The sequence below is a fragment of the Galeopterus variegatus genome, unplaced genomic scaffold (assembly GCF_000696425.1).
Source record: "Galeopterus variegatus unplaced genomic scaffold, G_variegatus-3.0.2 Scaffold921, whole genome shotgun sequence".
NCBI lineage: Eukaryota > Metazoa > Chordata > Mammalia > Dermoptera > Cynocephalidae > Galeopterus > Galeopterus variegatus.
Genome location: NW_007727032.1, coordinates 467,804 through 483,660, shown reverse-complemented (window position 1 = coordinate 483,660; position 15,857 = coordinate 467,804). Strand labels below are relative to the sequence as shown.

The window sequence follows — 15,857 nt, the reverse complement described above, 5'->3', positions numbered from 1 at the left end:
TTAGGAAAAGAGAGCACGCATTGTTTAGGTCCCAAGGCTGTGACTGTTTGCAACAATAGTTTTTGGTTCTCTCAAGGTCAGTGTTTGAAAAGTGTATCAGTTAGTTCTTGCCAAAATAATGCTGTATGGCAAATGACCCCCAAACTCAACAGCTCAAAACAACAAGCGTATGTTTTCTCTGTGCTGAAGCTTGACTCTCAGCTGATCTAAACTCTAAGCTGCAGGTTGGGTGTAGGTCTGCTCCACGTGTCTTTCATCCTCCTTGACCAGCAGGCTACCTGGAGCATGTTCTTCTTGGGGTCATGGCAAAAACACTAGAGAGCATGTTCCATCACCCAAGCATATTTCAAACTCCTGCGTATGTCACATCTGCTAACCTCCCACTGTACAAAACCAGTCAAATAGCCAAGTTCAAGCTTAAGGGTTGTGGAAACACACTGCAAAAGAACTGCAAAGTCACATGACCAGAGGGCGTGGATATAGGGAGCTTTGAAGAATGAGGGTTACTAATTCCCTCTACCTAGTTCCCCATTTGACTTCTGCATCTTAGTCATTGCAATAGATGATATGAAAGGGCTTTCCTTGTGTTTGGAGGTTCCGTGGTTCCTGCATTGAGATTCTAAAGTGCTCCACTGTAGCGTGTGAGCATGTTGCCAATTCCTCTTGGTCTCCAGGAGCCTTTCCTCTGACGGACAGGAATTTACTCTACTCTGTAAGCCAAAGAGTCCCAGTTTAGACAGACACGATGGATTAGGCAGACAGCGTCATTGACCCGGTTCCACTTCGTTAGCCTTTCCAATTAGGGAGGATGTTGCTGAAAGTGAGACCTCACAGATATGTAATCATACCTTGAATCCTTTGGATTGAGCCTGTTTAGGGAGAGTCTTGCATTTCCAGTGTGCACAGGGAGAGGAGAGCAAAATTTGGTTGGCAAGTGAATCCTAAGTGTTAATGATGTGGCCACTAGTGAGTACTTTATCTTCTTCCTGGCTAGTTAATTAAGTTGCTAAATAGATAGCAATTGTACTTTCATCTTCCAGAAGCCTTTTAATAACTCTTGGACCCCTGACTGAGCACTGATAGGGTCTCTGAGCTTGGAACACCAAATGAAGAGTTGGTGCCTCACTGTGCGGTGGATCAGTGATCAGACCTTCCCGAGGAAGGTCTTTTTTCCAGTGAAGTTGTTCTTAAGGGTTCAGGGCAGCCTTCTCCCCTCTTCACCCTCTTGGGATTCTGACCAATGAAGCATAAACCCCACACAATAATCAAATGGACTGCGAAGTACAGCTTAATTAATCTGGGCATGCACCCAACACCCCATTGCAGTGCTTTGTGAGGACATGGCTTAGAGAATGAAGCTAATTTTGAGGCTGAGATGCAGCCTCTTACCTTCTAATCAAAATCAAGACATTGGGTTCTGAATGGACAGAGAGACAGACAGACAGATGAAGGCTGACTCTGACCTTAAGAGCAGATGTCACATGCTCTCACTCACTGAGCAGCACGGAAAAGGTCTGACTCACACTGCCAGCCACAAACCAAAGACAAAAATGGGCCCTGCCCAGCGTGTTTGCTTAACATAGAGACGCAGGAAGTACAGGGTTGTCACTTACTGCATGCGAGTGATGAAGGAGCTGGCCAGAGGACAGGGACCCAGCTCACTCGATAGAAGCAGCTCAGTGAATGTTGGGCTCTCACCGATCATACCTGCTGCTTCTTTCCCCTTGGGAAGGAGCTGCTAAGGGTTGGAAGAGAGTGGCTTGAAATATTTCTTTCCAGACATCTGCAACTTCCTTTATGGGCCAAGGCTGCAGAGTACAAAGAGAGGGAGAAAGCGTTCACCTCTGTATTTTCCTAGGTAAGAGGAATATTCCGTGCCTGGGAGAATGTGGACATTAGACTGAGATGTTCTCTTGGCAGCTTCCTTTGACTCCACGAATGGAGAGGTGCTGGGAATGGGGCTCAAAATGAGAATTCAGGGGAAGATGAAGTTCTCATCTTGAAAGAAAGGTCAGAACTGGCCACAGCTCAAAATGTTCAAGAGCTCCTGCCTCTTAGGCTCATCAGAATTAGGCATCATTATAGACATGTCATAGAACAGGGATCAAAAAATCAATGGAGAGGTGCTGGGAAATGGGGCTCAAAATGAGAATTCAGGGGAAGATGAAGTTCTCATCTTGAAAGAAAGGTCAGAACTGGCCACAGCTCAAAATGTTCAAGAGCTCCTACCTCTTAGGCTCATCAGAATTAGGCATCATTATAGACATGTCATAGAACAGGGATCAAAAAATGAGTGTCAACACACCTAGAGTAGGGGTTTAGAGTGCTCCATTTTCCCTATTCTTCCATCTTGCTAATGATATGGCCAGTGGCCTGGTGCTAGTTTGTATGACTTCCTAGAAGCCTGTGTTGGAAAATCTGCTAAGATAAAGCAAATCTTCAAACGGGGTTTGTACTTCCCAGGCCGTAAAATCATGCCCATTCTTTGTAAGAGGCAGCTTAAGGTTATTTTTGCAGATGAATCCGAGATGGTTATGTTCAGGACAGACAGGGTGTGGACAAAAATAGCCTTGATGTGCTGGGTTTCTGTTTTCCTTGGAAACCACTCACTGAACACCATCCCCTTCTGTCTGTCCTGTCCTCTGTACCCACCCTGTCCCTCCCCCAACCCTAAGAGTTCACGCTTCATGACCTGAGACATTACACCAAGCATCTCCAGTCAATTGGCTTTTGTAGAGAGTGAATGAATAGAACGTTTCTCTGGCCTTCTCTGGCCCGAAAATGATCTTCCGCAGCCCATTGGAATGTGCTACTCACACCAGGAATTAAGCTCCTCTCTCTCATTCCTTCTCTCATTCTCCCCAGATCAGATCCAAATTGATGGGCTTGCCCCTAATCAGGGTCTTTATATTCTTTCAGGTTTATTTCTAATCCTCTTATGGATACAACTTCTTCATAGAGAGGATTTGAACACACTGGAGATATTGGGCCAGGGGGCTTGGTTTCTTCTTTTCATATACTTCATGTTGCATGATCGCCCTGTGGGTGTCCTCTTCACAAAAAAACATGAGTCTTCCTCATCACTTGGGTGGGGAAGGAAGTGTTGGGGCACCAAGCTGTTCTGATGTCTTTGTAGAGTTGGGGAGACAGAGCTGGGCTGCACTCTCTATTTGAAAACTCATTTGCTGTAAGCTAACCTTCCCCACTGCTCATGTGTGTTTTCTCCTTTCTTTCACAGGATCCACACCCAAGTCCGCTGATCACCCTGGAAACCCAGGTGAGGACTTCCCTATCTTTGTCACTTATCTCTGCCCTGATGTTCCTGCACCAGCTCTCTAGGGTCTTCGCATCCTTATGTCCCCATGCATCCTTTCAGCCCTGTGGCTCAGAAATGCTAGATAATCACATAAGACTGTTTTCCTGTGCCATTTGGATATGCACATGCAAGCACACGTGTGTACACACACTGATGGTGCGCACGTGTGTGTAATTGTGTGGGTGTGTGTGTGTGCACATACGCACCCAGGTGTCTGAATGCACCTCTTCCCTGTGGCCAGAACCATAACCGTTTCTTCTGACTCTTCCTCTGTCCTTTGCTCTTGCTCAGCAATCATGAGGAGGTAAATGCAAAGGGAGAGAAGAGACAAAGGGGACTGGAAAGTGGGAAAACTTTGCTCTTCTGTGTCTGTGGATTTGGGGACTTTTTCTCCTTGGCAGTTAAGGCAGCAGGACCTAGCTGCCAGGGAAGGAAGTTGCGTCTTCCGTCTGCTTACACGTTAGGCACTTCTGAAAAATCCGGATCTCATTGGCATTTCCATGTGGGGCAGATGACCAGTGGGCCTTGTAGAGGAGGGCATGGCCCTTACTGTCTACTTTCTGCTTTCCTGGAAGATAAGACAGTGCAGTAACTGTGAGTATGGGCTTTGGAGCCCAACAGAATCAAGTGGAATCCCAGCTCTGCGTCTTTAGCCCTGTGATGTTGCTGGGGCCACTTAACCTCTGAACCGCCAATTTCCCATCTGGAATATTACCACAGTGATGGTGCCCACCTTGCAGGGTTGGGGTTGAGAATTACAGGAAGTGATGTCTATAAAGTCAGCAGTCCGTGCTAAGTGCTTGTGAGTGTTAGCATTTTAAACCAATAGAACTTTTACCTTTCCTACTGGATCTGAAGTGGCTGTGTCTTTGGATTGATCGTGTTCTTAGTGCTGTGGGTCGGTCAGACAGTAACGAGAGAAGAAAGGCAGGAAGGATCCCATTCAGGAACCCAGAGAAGACAGTGTTCAGGAGTCAGACACAGTCAAAGCTATTTGAACATTTCAGGGAAGGATAACAGCTCCGTGGGGATTTCTGGAGCACACTGGCAAAGACCACCTGCCTCCCTTGCTCTTTGACTTCCTCCTTGGTCCTTGCTGTCTCTCTGGCCTCTCTGCCTGGGTCTTCCTGAGGGGAATGAGGAGAGGGACAAACCCACCCTGCTTCAGGGTGGCCAGAATATTAGGAAAGCCAGAAGTGGTGAGAAAAGCAGATCCTCAGGGTTTCTTTGTGCTTGTCCGGCCTCTCCTTCCCCGGCACACACATGTGGTTGCATAGGCTCCGGGGATGACCAGGCAACAGTGCTGGCAGGAAGGACACAGGAGCAGGTGTGACTTTGACAGGGAGAAGGATCCGGTTTCCTTTGCCTGTTTGGCCCTCCTCTGGCCTAGTGTTTCCCCTCCTGTCATTCACAAACCCCCTTAGCCATGTTTGCCACGTGTGAATTTCATCTATTCTAGTGAGTCACCTAAAAATACATTTTCCCTCTACTTACTTTACTTGCAGTAGTAGACTGTCCTAGTCTAGCCTAATGGTTCTCAGCCAGGAAGTGATTTTGACCCCTAGGGATATTTGTCTCACCTGTTTGGGGGGGTGCGGAGTACTACTGGCATTTGGCGGGTAGAGACCAGCAATGTGGTTAAATATTCCGCAATGCATGAGCCAGCCCCCCATCCCCCCAAGAAAGAATTATCCAGCCCAAAATGCCATTGGTGTTGCGAGTCAAGGTTGAGAAACACCGTCTCAAGCAATAACATTGGTGAAAAAACAAATTTGAAGTGCTAGTTGTATTTTTATTTGTACAACATTAAAATAAATATTAAACTATGAAAATTAAATTAAAATGTTCCCTTGAGTGCCCTCTAAAATCATCTAAATGCACTCTTGGAAAAGATGTCTCTCCTCTTTCTACCCAATGAGAGAACTTCAAAGCTGTGTTTTTAAAATGATGGCCCATCTCTTTTTTATCAGTTCTTCCCCAGAAGGAAAACCAATTAGACTCAGGTAACTCAGGGGCAAAGAGTCTGTGTTTGGAACTCTGGGAACCAAATCGTATCTCCTGGGGGCAGAGCAGCTGCACTCTGGGATGGTTCTGTCCTGGACCCTCTTGTATCCTTTCCTGGATGCGACCCTGTCAGCCCTTCCAAACCTTCATGGGACAGAGCAGTCACGTGCCAATGGCTTTGGCCAGCACATTATGAGGGTGACAGCTCTTCCCACACAATGACCACTCTTTAAGTCACATCTGTTAGCCCACGGGACCTGAGCCTCGATCTGCAGGCAGCAGTGGCACAATACGACTTTTTGCATTTGTGCCATGCCATCGGGGACATGACTCAATTTGTTTCCCACACAATGACCACTCTTTAAGTCACATCTGTTAGCCCACGGGACCTGAGCCTCGATCTGCAGGCTGCAGTGGCACAATACGACTTTTTGCATTTGTGCCATGCCATCGGGGACATGACTCAATTTGTCTCCAAACAACACTCCATCAGTCTCATCTGGTTCTCGGTCTTTGGGGAGCCATAGGATATTGTTGTCTTTTCCCGAGTTAGACATTGGAACCCAACCAAAGTGCAAATGCTCTTTTGTAAGTGTTGGCACCAGGTCTGACTTTGTGCTGGGCCTTGGCCTGTTGTGGGGTGGATGATGGGATCCTGTTCAGCTGCCTGCAGGCAGGTCAGGCAAGACAGACAGGGGAAGATTTTCTGGCAGGAAATGGTGCCCCAAATGTTACCCATTTGCTGTGAGCAAGATGGTGGATGTGACCAAGCTTAGAAGAACCCACTCTGCAGAGGTGACGCAGCAGATGCACCCTGAGCCCTGGGTCAGTTCCTACTTCCTCCCCCAGTGCTCTTTGCTTATAAGGATGGCATTGCCCACTCCATCCTAGAGCCCAGGTGCCACAGGTGGGCCTGCCTGTTAGATTTCACCGCCAGCCACGTCCTTGCACACATGTCAGCAGCTTTGCTTGCCCCGGGGCGCCCAGGGGCCCTTTCCTCCATGCACCCCCTCTCTCCTTAGTATTAACTGCATCTGTCTTCACCCATTGCTTGGTTAATCTGTCCCCGTGCAGCTGTTCTAAGTTGGGGGAGATGGATTAATTGGCTGCCAAGGTCTCCTCTAATGCTCTTTGCCATCAACACAGTGGAGCTTTGCATCTGTTGGCATCAGCAGGACTCTCTCTGCTTAACGGCCAGATTAATAGAATGAGGAAGCTGAGGCAGGTTTAAATTCCTGGTGTGAGCTCACCCCTCAGCAGGCTGCCCCTGGGGGTGTGCCAAGGAAGCCCTGACTTGCAGTGGTGAATCCTTCTCTGGTCTCTAGGCGGCAGTTATCTGGCAACAGGCGACCTAGAAATGAAAAAAAAAAAGAATGTGTGAAAGGAGTTTGAATCTGTTTAGCAGCTTGGTCCTGGTGTGAGCTCACCCCTCAGCAGGCTGCCCCTGGGGGTGTGCCAAGGAAGCCCTGACTTGCAGTGGTGAATGCTTCTCTGGTCTCTAGGCGGCAGTTATCTGGCAACAGGTGACCTAGAAATGAAAAAAAAAAAGAATGTGTGAAAGGAGTTTGAATCTGTTTAGCAGCTTGGTGACATCATTATCCCTACCCTCACTAACATTTGCCCTTTTCCAAGAACTCACTTCTCCCATTGAATTCTTAAATGCCATAGTTACACAGATGTTCTTATGATGCTCAGTTTCTAGATGAGGAACCTAAGGGTCAGAGAGGTTAAGTAACTTGCCCAAGGTCACATGGGAAGCGTATAGCATCGGTGAGTGTCAGACTCAGGGTTGTATGACATCAGAATCTATTTTAACTTCTGTTCTCTTTTGCCAGAAAATAAAGTTGCCTTGACTAGTAGAAAGATTTGCTAATGCTCAGGCAAAGCTGGAGGGATGGATTTGATATATGCAGCCCAAGGTCCATACATAGATAGACAGACAGAGAGTGCTTTGCACAAGTACCTATAAATGTTCTTAGATATATAGGTAGAGAGATGGGTGACGGGTAGGTAGGCAGATAGAAAGAATACTTTACACAGTGAGTAATTTTTTGAAAGATATAGGATTGTGGGTACAATGGTTTAAGCAATGGACTCAATATAAAATTTATTTTAAAACAACCAAAAACAAAACATCTCCCAGCACATCAACAGTGTTTTGATAAATGTGAGTGCTTATTACTTGATTCTCTCATTGATCCCCCAGACGGTTTATCATTTCTGAATCCACTCCAATTGGCAAGGCCTCTTGTCATTTAATTTTAGCTTCTCTGCCTCCGACTCCCCACCCCAGCAGCCTCTCTGTCAATTAGCTAATGGGCCCTACTCAAACACTGAGATACCTTGGGAGTTGTAATAAAGGAGCTCTTTTGTAGAGTAAAGATTTGTCAGTCTGGGTATTTGCGAAGTTGGCTCAGTTTAGAAGGGAGCAGACCTTCGTTTATGTGGAGATCCCTCTCAGGACCTGAAGATCTAGGGCATCAGACTTCTAACTTCTCAGTTTTCAAAACCAGCTGGGTGCTTGAATTTCTTTGATCAACTAACTGGGGGTATAGGAGAGGGAGTGACATTCACATTATTTAAAGATGATACTGAGGCCATGAAGATTGTGAACAGAGTTCATGTTGAAAATGAATAGTGGATATGAAGGGAAACGAATACTTTAAAAATTATATCTACGTAAATCCATTTATTTATTTACTTATTCCATAAACAGATCTCAGGCCATGTGGAAGCCAGGCCTTGTGCTAAATGCTCAGGATAAGCAGTGGCCAGGATAGAAGACCCCTTGCCCACAAAGCATACATTCTGGTTGGGGAAGTCAGATGGAAAATATGCAAACAAATAAATGCACCCATAATTTCAGGTAGTAATAAGTGAATAGAAATAAGACAAGTTGTAAGAGAGGGTGACTAGGCTGAGTGAAGGAGATTGTTCAGCAAAGTCTCTCTCAGGAGATTAGATTTGAGCTGAGGAGGTGAGGTTTGAATGGAGGAGATGAGATCTGAGATCAAGGTGTGAGATTTGAGCTCAGGAGGTGAGGTTTGAATTCAGGAGGTGAGGTTTGAGCTCAGGAGGTGAGGCTTGAATTCAGGAGGTGAGATTTGAGCTCAGGAGGTGAAGTTTGAGCTGAGAGCTAACAGTTAAGAAAGAGTGACTGCAATAATAGTGTTCTGAAATTTTTGCATATTATGTCTGGGTTCCTATAAAAATAATGCCAGTTTTCCTTAGAATCAATTAATGTTTTAGCTCCGTTAAGCTCTTTCAATGCCTTTGTGTCAATTATAATGTCACAATGAATAAGGAATTACCTTATCAGGCAAGGGTGAGAAAAGAGGACTGAGGAGGTGGGAGAGAAGAAAAGGGGCTTAAATTCCGGGCCGTTCAGACAAACTGATGTCCTGTGGGAGTGTTTGGACATGCCAGAGGTCTATCCAGTTTCAGATCTTAGCCGTGTTGTGCTGACATGGGGGCTAACGTCAGAAATGTGGCTAATGGTTGTCATTAGCTAATTAACTGATGTTCAGCTGAACTTGGGCTTCAGTGTAAGCCAGTGGTTCTCAGCCAGGGAAATTTTACCCACCAGGGGACATTTGGGACAGCTGGAGTCTTTTTTGATTGTCATCGCTTTGGGGTTTAGGGTGCTACTGGCGTCAAGCAGATAGAGACTAGGGATGCCACTTAACATTCCTCAGTGCACAGGAAAGCACCCCTCCCTCCAGGAGAGAATTATTCGGCTTCACATGTCAATAGTTCCAAGGCTGAGAAACCCTAGTATCACCCTACTTGCTTTGTGGACAGCTTATTTTATGAGGACACTTCCAATCTGCAATTGTGACTTCCTTGGTGCTCTCTCGTTGGTGTTCAAGCGTCACCCTCTCTGGTTAAGGTCCTACTTATCTGTAGGCTCTGGCCATGACACATTCATCCCCTACAGTGCCTAGGTCTGCGTTGACAGTGATTGACTCTGCACACAGTGACCCATGACACAAATGAGCATGTGCGTAATGTGTGTAAAAGGCAGATCTTGCGGGATCATTATGAAGGAAAAAATGTCATCAGAAGAGATGGTTTCCCAAGAGATTTATGGTTCAATAGTGCAGGGAATGTGCAGGGTTAAAAAAAATTAAAATCCAGCTACTTGGCTGGAGTTTGGAGAGGGGCTGGCTAAGGCTCTGGATTGATGGAGCAGACCTTTGAAATATCTCGATTTTGAGGCCTGGTTCCTCTTTCAGAGGCAGACCACAGCCTCTTTTGTGCAAAGTTCTTTTTCTTGAAGCTCTTCCCCCACACCTGGGATTAAAGCAATTGCTGTCTGCTCGCCGCTGTTTCAGCTCTGGGCTTTGATTAACCTTTTCTTCCATAGAGAGTGGTTTCTGGAGTAATCAGGGAGCTTCTGAATGGCCCTTACCTGAGTCTCCAGCCCATTAATTCTTACGGTGCCCAGCATCTGTTGAGAGGACGGTGAGACCAAATTGCTCCTCAGCCCATCTGCTTTCCTCCCCTCAGCCTCTTTGGGGGAGCAGAACCTCTCTGGAGCAGACAAGACTGGTTTGGGGATGGGCCGAATCTTTGCCATGATCTTTTCCTCTGGCTCTGATTTGCTGGGTCTTTAATTAGCCCAGATGGGGGCAGGGAGGTGACCAGCTAGACCACTGCCTGGGTGAAGACTTGGCTCACTGGACAGGCACACTGGACTTTGGCAGTGAAACCGTTCTCAGGGAGGATACCTGGTCCCATGGTCACAAGCTCCTTTCTACTCTGTATGACTTAGGGTCAGTGTGTGATGCAACATTCCACAAATACCTGGCAGGTTCCCAAAGTGCAGTAACACGCACCATGTCAAAAAATAGACCATGTTAAGATCACCATTCCTCTATTGTTGGCGGGAGTGGACTTTGCCCAAGACATTGAAGGTTTAAGTTTAGCTCCTAACTCAGAACAATTAAAATGACTGCCCTTGTCAATAATGACTACATCACTGAATATATGTTTGCTCTGAGATGGGAATTGTACCTTGTACATGTACTCATAAATTTAGTACTCTTAGCTAACATTCATTGAGAACTGAGACTACATGCCAGGCACTCTTCTAAGTGAGTTCTTTATGTGGATTCAGTTATTCACATTTCATAAGCATCCCATATGGGAGGCATCACTGCCATCCCCATTTTACAGATGAGAAACTGAGGCACAAAGAGGTTGTTACTTGCCCACAGGTAGCGAATGGAGCAGGATTTGAATCTAGCAGTTTAGCTTTCTTTTCTCAGGAAATATAACCCCATAAGACAGGTTAGTCCCATTTTACAGATGGGCCAACTGAAAACCCAGAGAGACCAAGTTCTGTTTTAAAAGTTATGATCAGTAAGTGGTAGAACCTGGCTAGAGCCAGATTACAAATAAATACCTTCACTGCTGTGTTGCTAAGACATAGATATAGATTCAATATGGATATAGATTAGATATATAGATTAGATACAGATATAGATATAAATTAGATATAGATTAGACATGCATTATAATTAGATATGGATATAGATATAGATAAAGATATAGGTATAGATCACTCACTTGGCAATCCAAAGTAGTTGTTTTGGAAACCTCTGTCCATGCCAAGTGAATTTGGGGATGCAGAGCTAAGGTGCAGGCTATGTCAGAATTTGCCCTACAGAGAGTGAGCAGAGTGATTTGCCATTGAGGAGGGGACCCCCTCCCTCCCCACTCACTTCAAGCACGGAGGCACAGCCCGTGGTGCTGCCAGTGCCAGCCGAGTGACAAGGCATTGTCTCTCGATTTGTATCGACTTACAAGCTGGAGGCTCAGCGAGGAGGCACCGCTCACGTTTGGCATAAATATCACATGTACCAAGATCTTTAAGGCTTAGGCTGTCTTCTCCATGGGGGTTTTGGGCAGGGCTGTGCAAACTGGGGAGCTTATAAAAGAGAAGGTTCCAATGCTCGAATGTTCAAGCTGGGTTTGCACGTTCTGGTTACCAAGAAAATTCAATCAAGAAAATCACTTTCACATAAAATAGCAGCATGAGGGAGGTCCAGGTGTCTGAGGGACATAAAAAGCCGTAGGCAGGGTCCAGACTTGTAGAATTTGAGATCTGGAGAGATCTTAGAGGCTGCTTACTGTAACATATGTTGCGTGTTTTCTATGTGCCTAGGACTTTGCTGAATAGTTTACATGCATGATTTCGTCTGATCATGACCACAGCCCTTGGGGAAGGTGCTCTCCTCCTCTTTTGCAGATGAAGACACTGAGGCATTGAGAGGTGAACTGCCTGGTCTAAGACCATAAAGCTCGTGAGTGGCTGCAGGAGGGTCTAAGCCCAGTCCTCTCTCCTGCAGCTCTTGCCACGACTCCCACACTTTAGGGCTCATCGGGGTTCTACACTTTACATATGAGAACACCAGGGTCCAGAGTGGCTGAACAACATGCCCCGTTGCTCAGCACCTTAGTGGCAGACCAGGATTCCTTGTGCTGCTCAGAGGCAGTGGGAGGTCAAGGCTCAGCTGGAAGATCAACAGTCTGTCCTGTCTTCCTCATGTATCCTCCATCTGTCTCCATGTGGGGCACTAGAGAGAGGAAGTGTGTTGGGCATCTTCTGCCCCCAACCACTCTCCGCCTTTCTTTTTCCTTCTCTGGGCCCCCAGAGGCTGACCTTGATGGACTATGTCAACATGGACTTCTCATTGCTTCACCCAAGGGGAGGCAGTGACAGGAGATGGGAGGGTGGGAGCAGATGGGATGGGGGCGATCTTCCCTGGACCACAGCTCCTGTTGGGCCGCCATCTCCCCTGGCTACAGCTACTCTCTCCAGGCTCCCTCCTCTGCAGTCCCCAGGGTGGTGGCAGCTCTGGCAGTGACTAGCCCTGCTGTACAGCACCTTCCCTGTTGGTTTCCTTATAACGAGCCTTTTATAGAGTGTCCTCAGTTACCCCCTAGGAGAGTAGCATCTGTCCTTCAAGGACCCTGACCCAGGCCCTCACTGACTCAGCACTGCCAATGGCACTTCCCAGGGTGGGTCACGGTCATCTTGTGTCATGTTTTTTAAAGGAGGGCATCTTCAGACTGAGGAAAGGTCCCAGAACTGGGACGAGGGGACAGTGAAGCTCTTGAAACTGAATGCCCAGTTGTTGGTTGCATGCACATTTTTCTGGAGAAGGATCATAGCTGTCATTCTATTTATGACAACATCCCCCCTGCCAAAATGAGCCTAGAAACAAACATTCTAAACACCCCTGTGCTAAATAAACTATGAGAGGACCCCCATGTGTGAGACGAGATGCCCCAAGCACTGGACAGTTTGCTCTGAGTCTTGTTACTTAGTCACTGTCTGCCGTAGCCACAGGCACCAAAGAGCTTCTTCATCAGAGAAGGGATTACTATCTAGGGCACGGGGTGCTGTGGGGTGGGGGGAGGCAGGAACAGGCCTTCAGCTTCTTCCTGTAGCTCAGATCAGACAGACAGACAGAGAAGACAGATTATTTTTGCCGGTGAGCAAGACTCTGCAAATTCTCCGTTTGTCATTCTCTGTCACACCTCCAGGAAATGTTAATAGTCCTAGCATTTGAATCTGATTTCTCAGAAGTGCCACTGCCTCTTTTCTGTGCCTCTGAGAGCCAACCGGGAGGGCCAGTGCGTCACTGTTTCTCCAGACGAAGTGGTCCTGCAGGATGGAGAGATGGGGCCCCCTCTACCCCCAACTCAGTGCCTGCTTCTGTGCCAGGTTCCATCGCCTTTCTGAAAAGGAGCAGCTTAATAATAATAATCCCCTTCTCATTTTATTCTGGGAACTGTAGCTCTTATTTTTCCACTGAACAGAAGAGGACTGGGTGGAAAACTGAAGTTAGCTATGGTGCGCTTGCCAGACGGGTGGGGCGGAGGACAGAAATACAGTTTTATTGACCTGAAAAGGAAAATCCCAGCTGGCTCAAGGCTAGGAGAAAGAACCTCCAGCTATGAAAGGGGCTTCAGGAGATTTCTTGGCTAGGCGACTGGTTTCCGCGCTCATGGCTCCAATCATGCTTGGGCACCAGTTATGGGGACAGGAAGTGACTTAAGAAAGAACCTCCAGCTATGAAAGGGGCTTCAGGAGACTTCTTGGCTAGGCGACCGGTTTCCGCGCTCATGGCTCCAATCATGCTTGGGCACCAGTTATGGGGACAGGAAGTGACTTTCTCATTACGTGGCCCTTGACCCACAGTCAGACCACAGGCCTCCTGGTGGCCATCTCTGACCTGCACATGGGTTCTGTCTGGCCTAAAGAAGTTTGTTTGGTTTTGGGGGGTGGGGGAGTGGGGTTGGAAGAGTTTTGAAAACCTGGAAGGGAAAATCCCATTGAGCCTCCAGATGGCAGCAAATGTGAATACCAGCTCCCCTGTGCACGGGGTTGCTTGTTCATAAAAGTCCCCACCCAGCTCGGTGCACTTATTTCCCTCCCACAACAGGCCCCTGGGCATCGTTTGGTTTTGGGGGGTGGGGGAGTGGGGTTGGAAGAGTTTTGAAAACCTGGAAGGGAAAATCCCATTGAGCCTCCAGACGGCAGCAAATGTGAATACCAGCTCCCCTGTGCACGGGGTTGCTTGTTTATAAAAGTCCCCACCCAGCTCGGTGCACTTATTTCCCTCCCACAACAGGCCCCTGGGCATCGTATTTGTCGTGCCTCCTGGACAGGCAAGATCCTGAATCCTCCTGGGTTCTCACCTCCATGTGGACAAGGGCAGCCTAGACCCAGCCAGCCCGAGCAGCCACTCAGTCGTGGGCTGTGCCGCAGAGGACCTGGCTGCTCACTGGCCGTGCGACCTCCACACACTGCTGGTCTCTCTGTGCCTCAGTTTCTTGAAAAACAGTGAGAGTCACAGCGGTAGCTGCCTCAGAGGGTTGTTGGGATGGTCCAGTGGGTTACGCAACATTAACCCATTAAGGTTAACCTCTGTGCGTTAAGCAACAGGACAGTGCCTCGCATGTAGTAAGCGTTCAGTATTACTTTTATAGTCCTGAGTTTGAATCCCACCTCCCTCACTGGTGAATGCATCCCCTTTGAGAAGATGTTCAGCCTCCTGAGCCTCAGTTTTCACACTCATTAAAGCAGCCATGACAGTACGTACCTCCCTGGGGCTGTTTATTGAATGAGCAGAGGACACTCCATTGTCACCTCTGAACATAGCTGCCCTCCTTCCTGCTGTCTTGTGGAAGGAGCAGGCTTGGGGAGCAAAGGGTCTTTGGGGGGAAGGGACCCCCAGCTCACTCCTGGGAGATCAAGACCCCGGGCCCAACCATGGTCGAGTCACCTTTATGCAGTGGGCATTGGGTCTTTGCAGGGAAGAAGGGTGAGGTCCAGGCACTGTCCCAGAGTCCCATCCCCTTGAAGACTACAGGGAGGGGGTTTTCAGATTTGTGGTGTCACAGATTTTTCTGTCTCAGAAGGGTGTGGGCTCGCCTGAAACCCGGAAATAGTATGTGGTTTCAGGGATTGTTGCTGTAAGCTGTTCAAACCCTGCTGCTGTTTACTCTCTGGGCTCTGTGAAAGAGTCTATGTGCAGAGCAGCCACTTAAGACAACCAGGCGCTGTGTGCTGTGTTGGCTGTTAGGTGTTTACATGTTCGTTTGTTGCTGGGTGTTCCTCCCACCCTGTTCTCTAAGGGCAGCTGTGACTGGAAATGTTCCTTTTTTAATTTTTTTTTTTTTAAATTTTCCTTTTGGAACTTGAGGTTCTTTTCTGGAATTGTTCATAGTTGCTGTTATGAATAATATATTGCATTATTGTGTTATTTTATTATTAATCAGTTCAATATATATTTATCGAGCTCCTACTATATACCAGACACTGTTTTAGGAGCTGGAGACACAGTGAGCCAATAGAAGTCCCTACCCTCATGGGTTCACATTCTAAATGGATGTAAATGAGGAATGTGTGTTCATGTGTTGTGTCAGATGGTGACAAGTGCTAAGGAAAGTGAGGCAGGGGCGGGGGAGGGGCGTGGGCCAGGTCAGGTCACTTGGGGAAGGGTTGCCCTTTTACTTTGGTGGGGACAGTTCCATGCAGCAGCGTTTGAGCAGAGTCGTGAAGAGTGTGACATCAAGTCCTATTGACAGCTGCAGGAACAGGGAGCAGCCGGTGCAAAGGCCCTGAGGTAGCATGTGTTTGGCATGTTCATTGCACAGCAGAGGCATGCTTGGTGTGGCTAGAACAGAGTGAATAAGGAAAAGACGGTGTAGAAGGTGGGGCTAGATCATTGGGACCGTGTCAGAATTAGAAAAGACTTTGCTATATCGCTCCACACTAGGAAGTTCAGAGGATTTTGAGCAGAGGAATGAAATGGCCTGACCCTTGAAAATGGGATCGGGGGCTGTCCCACTGAAAATGTGCTGAAGTTGATGAAGGGCAAGAACAGGGAGGTGGGTGAGGGAGGAGGCTTTTGTAACATCTGCAGGGATGCTGTGGTGGTTTGGACCAGGGTGTTGACGGGGTAACCCAAGAGAAGTGGTTTGATTCTGGATATGTTTTGAGAGTGGAGCCCACTGGACT

At 47.5% G+C, this 15,857-nt stretch overlaps 1 protein-coding gene across 1 annotated transcript in view; it reads left to right on the top strand.

Annotated features, from left to right (window-relative positions):
• Positions 1-2,528: 2,528 nt before the first annotated feature.
• The window catches only part of XYLT1 (xylosyltransferase I), a 215,457-nt gene continuing 202,128 nt past the window's right edge, over positions 2,529-15,857 (top strand). The window contains exons 1-2 of the mRNA XM_008573422.1: positions 2,529-2,552; positions 3,239-3,277. Of these exons, the coding sequence (XP_008571644.1) occupies positions 2,529-2,552; positions 3,239-3,277 (63 nt within the window). The remainder of the gene's footprint in view (positions 2,553-3,238; positions 3,278-15,857) is intronic.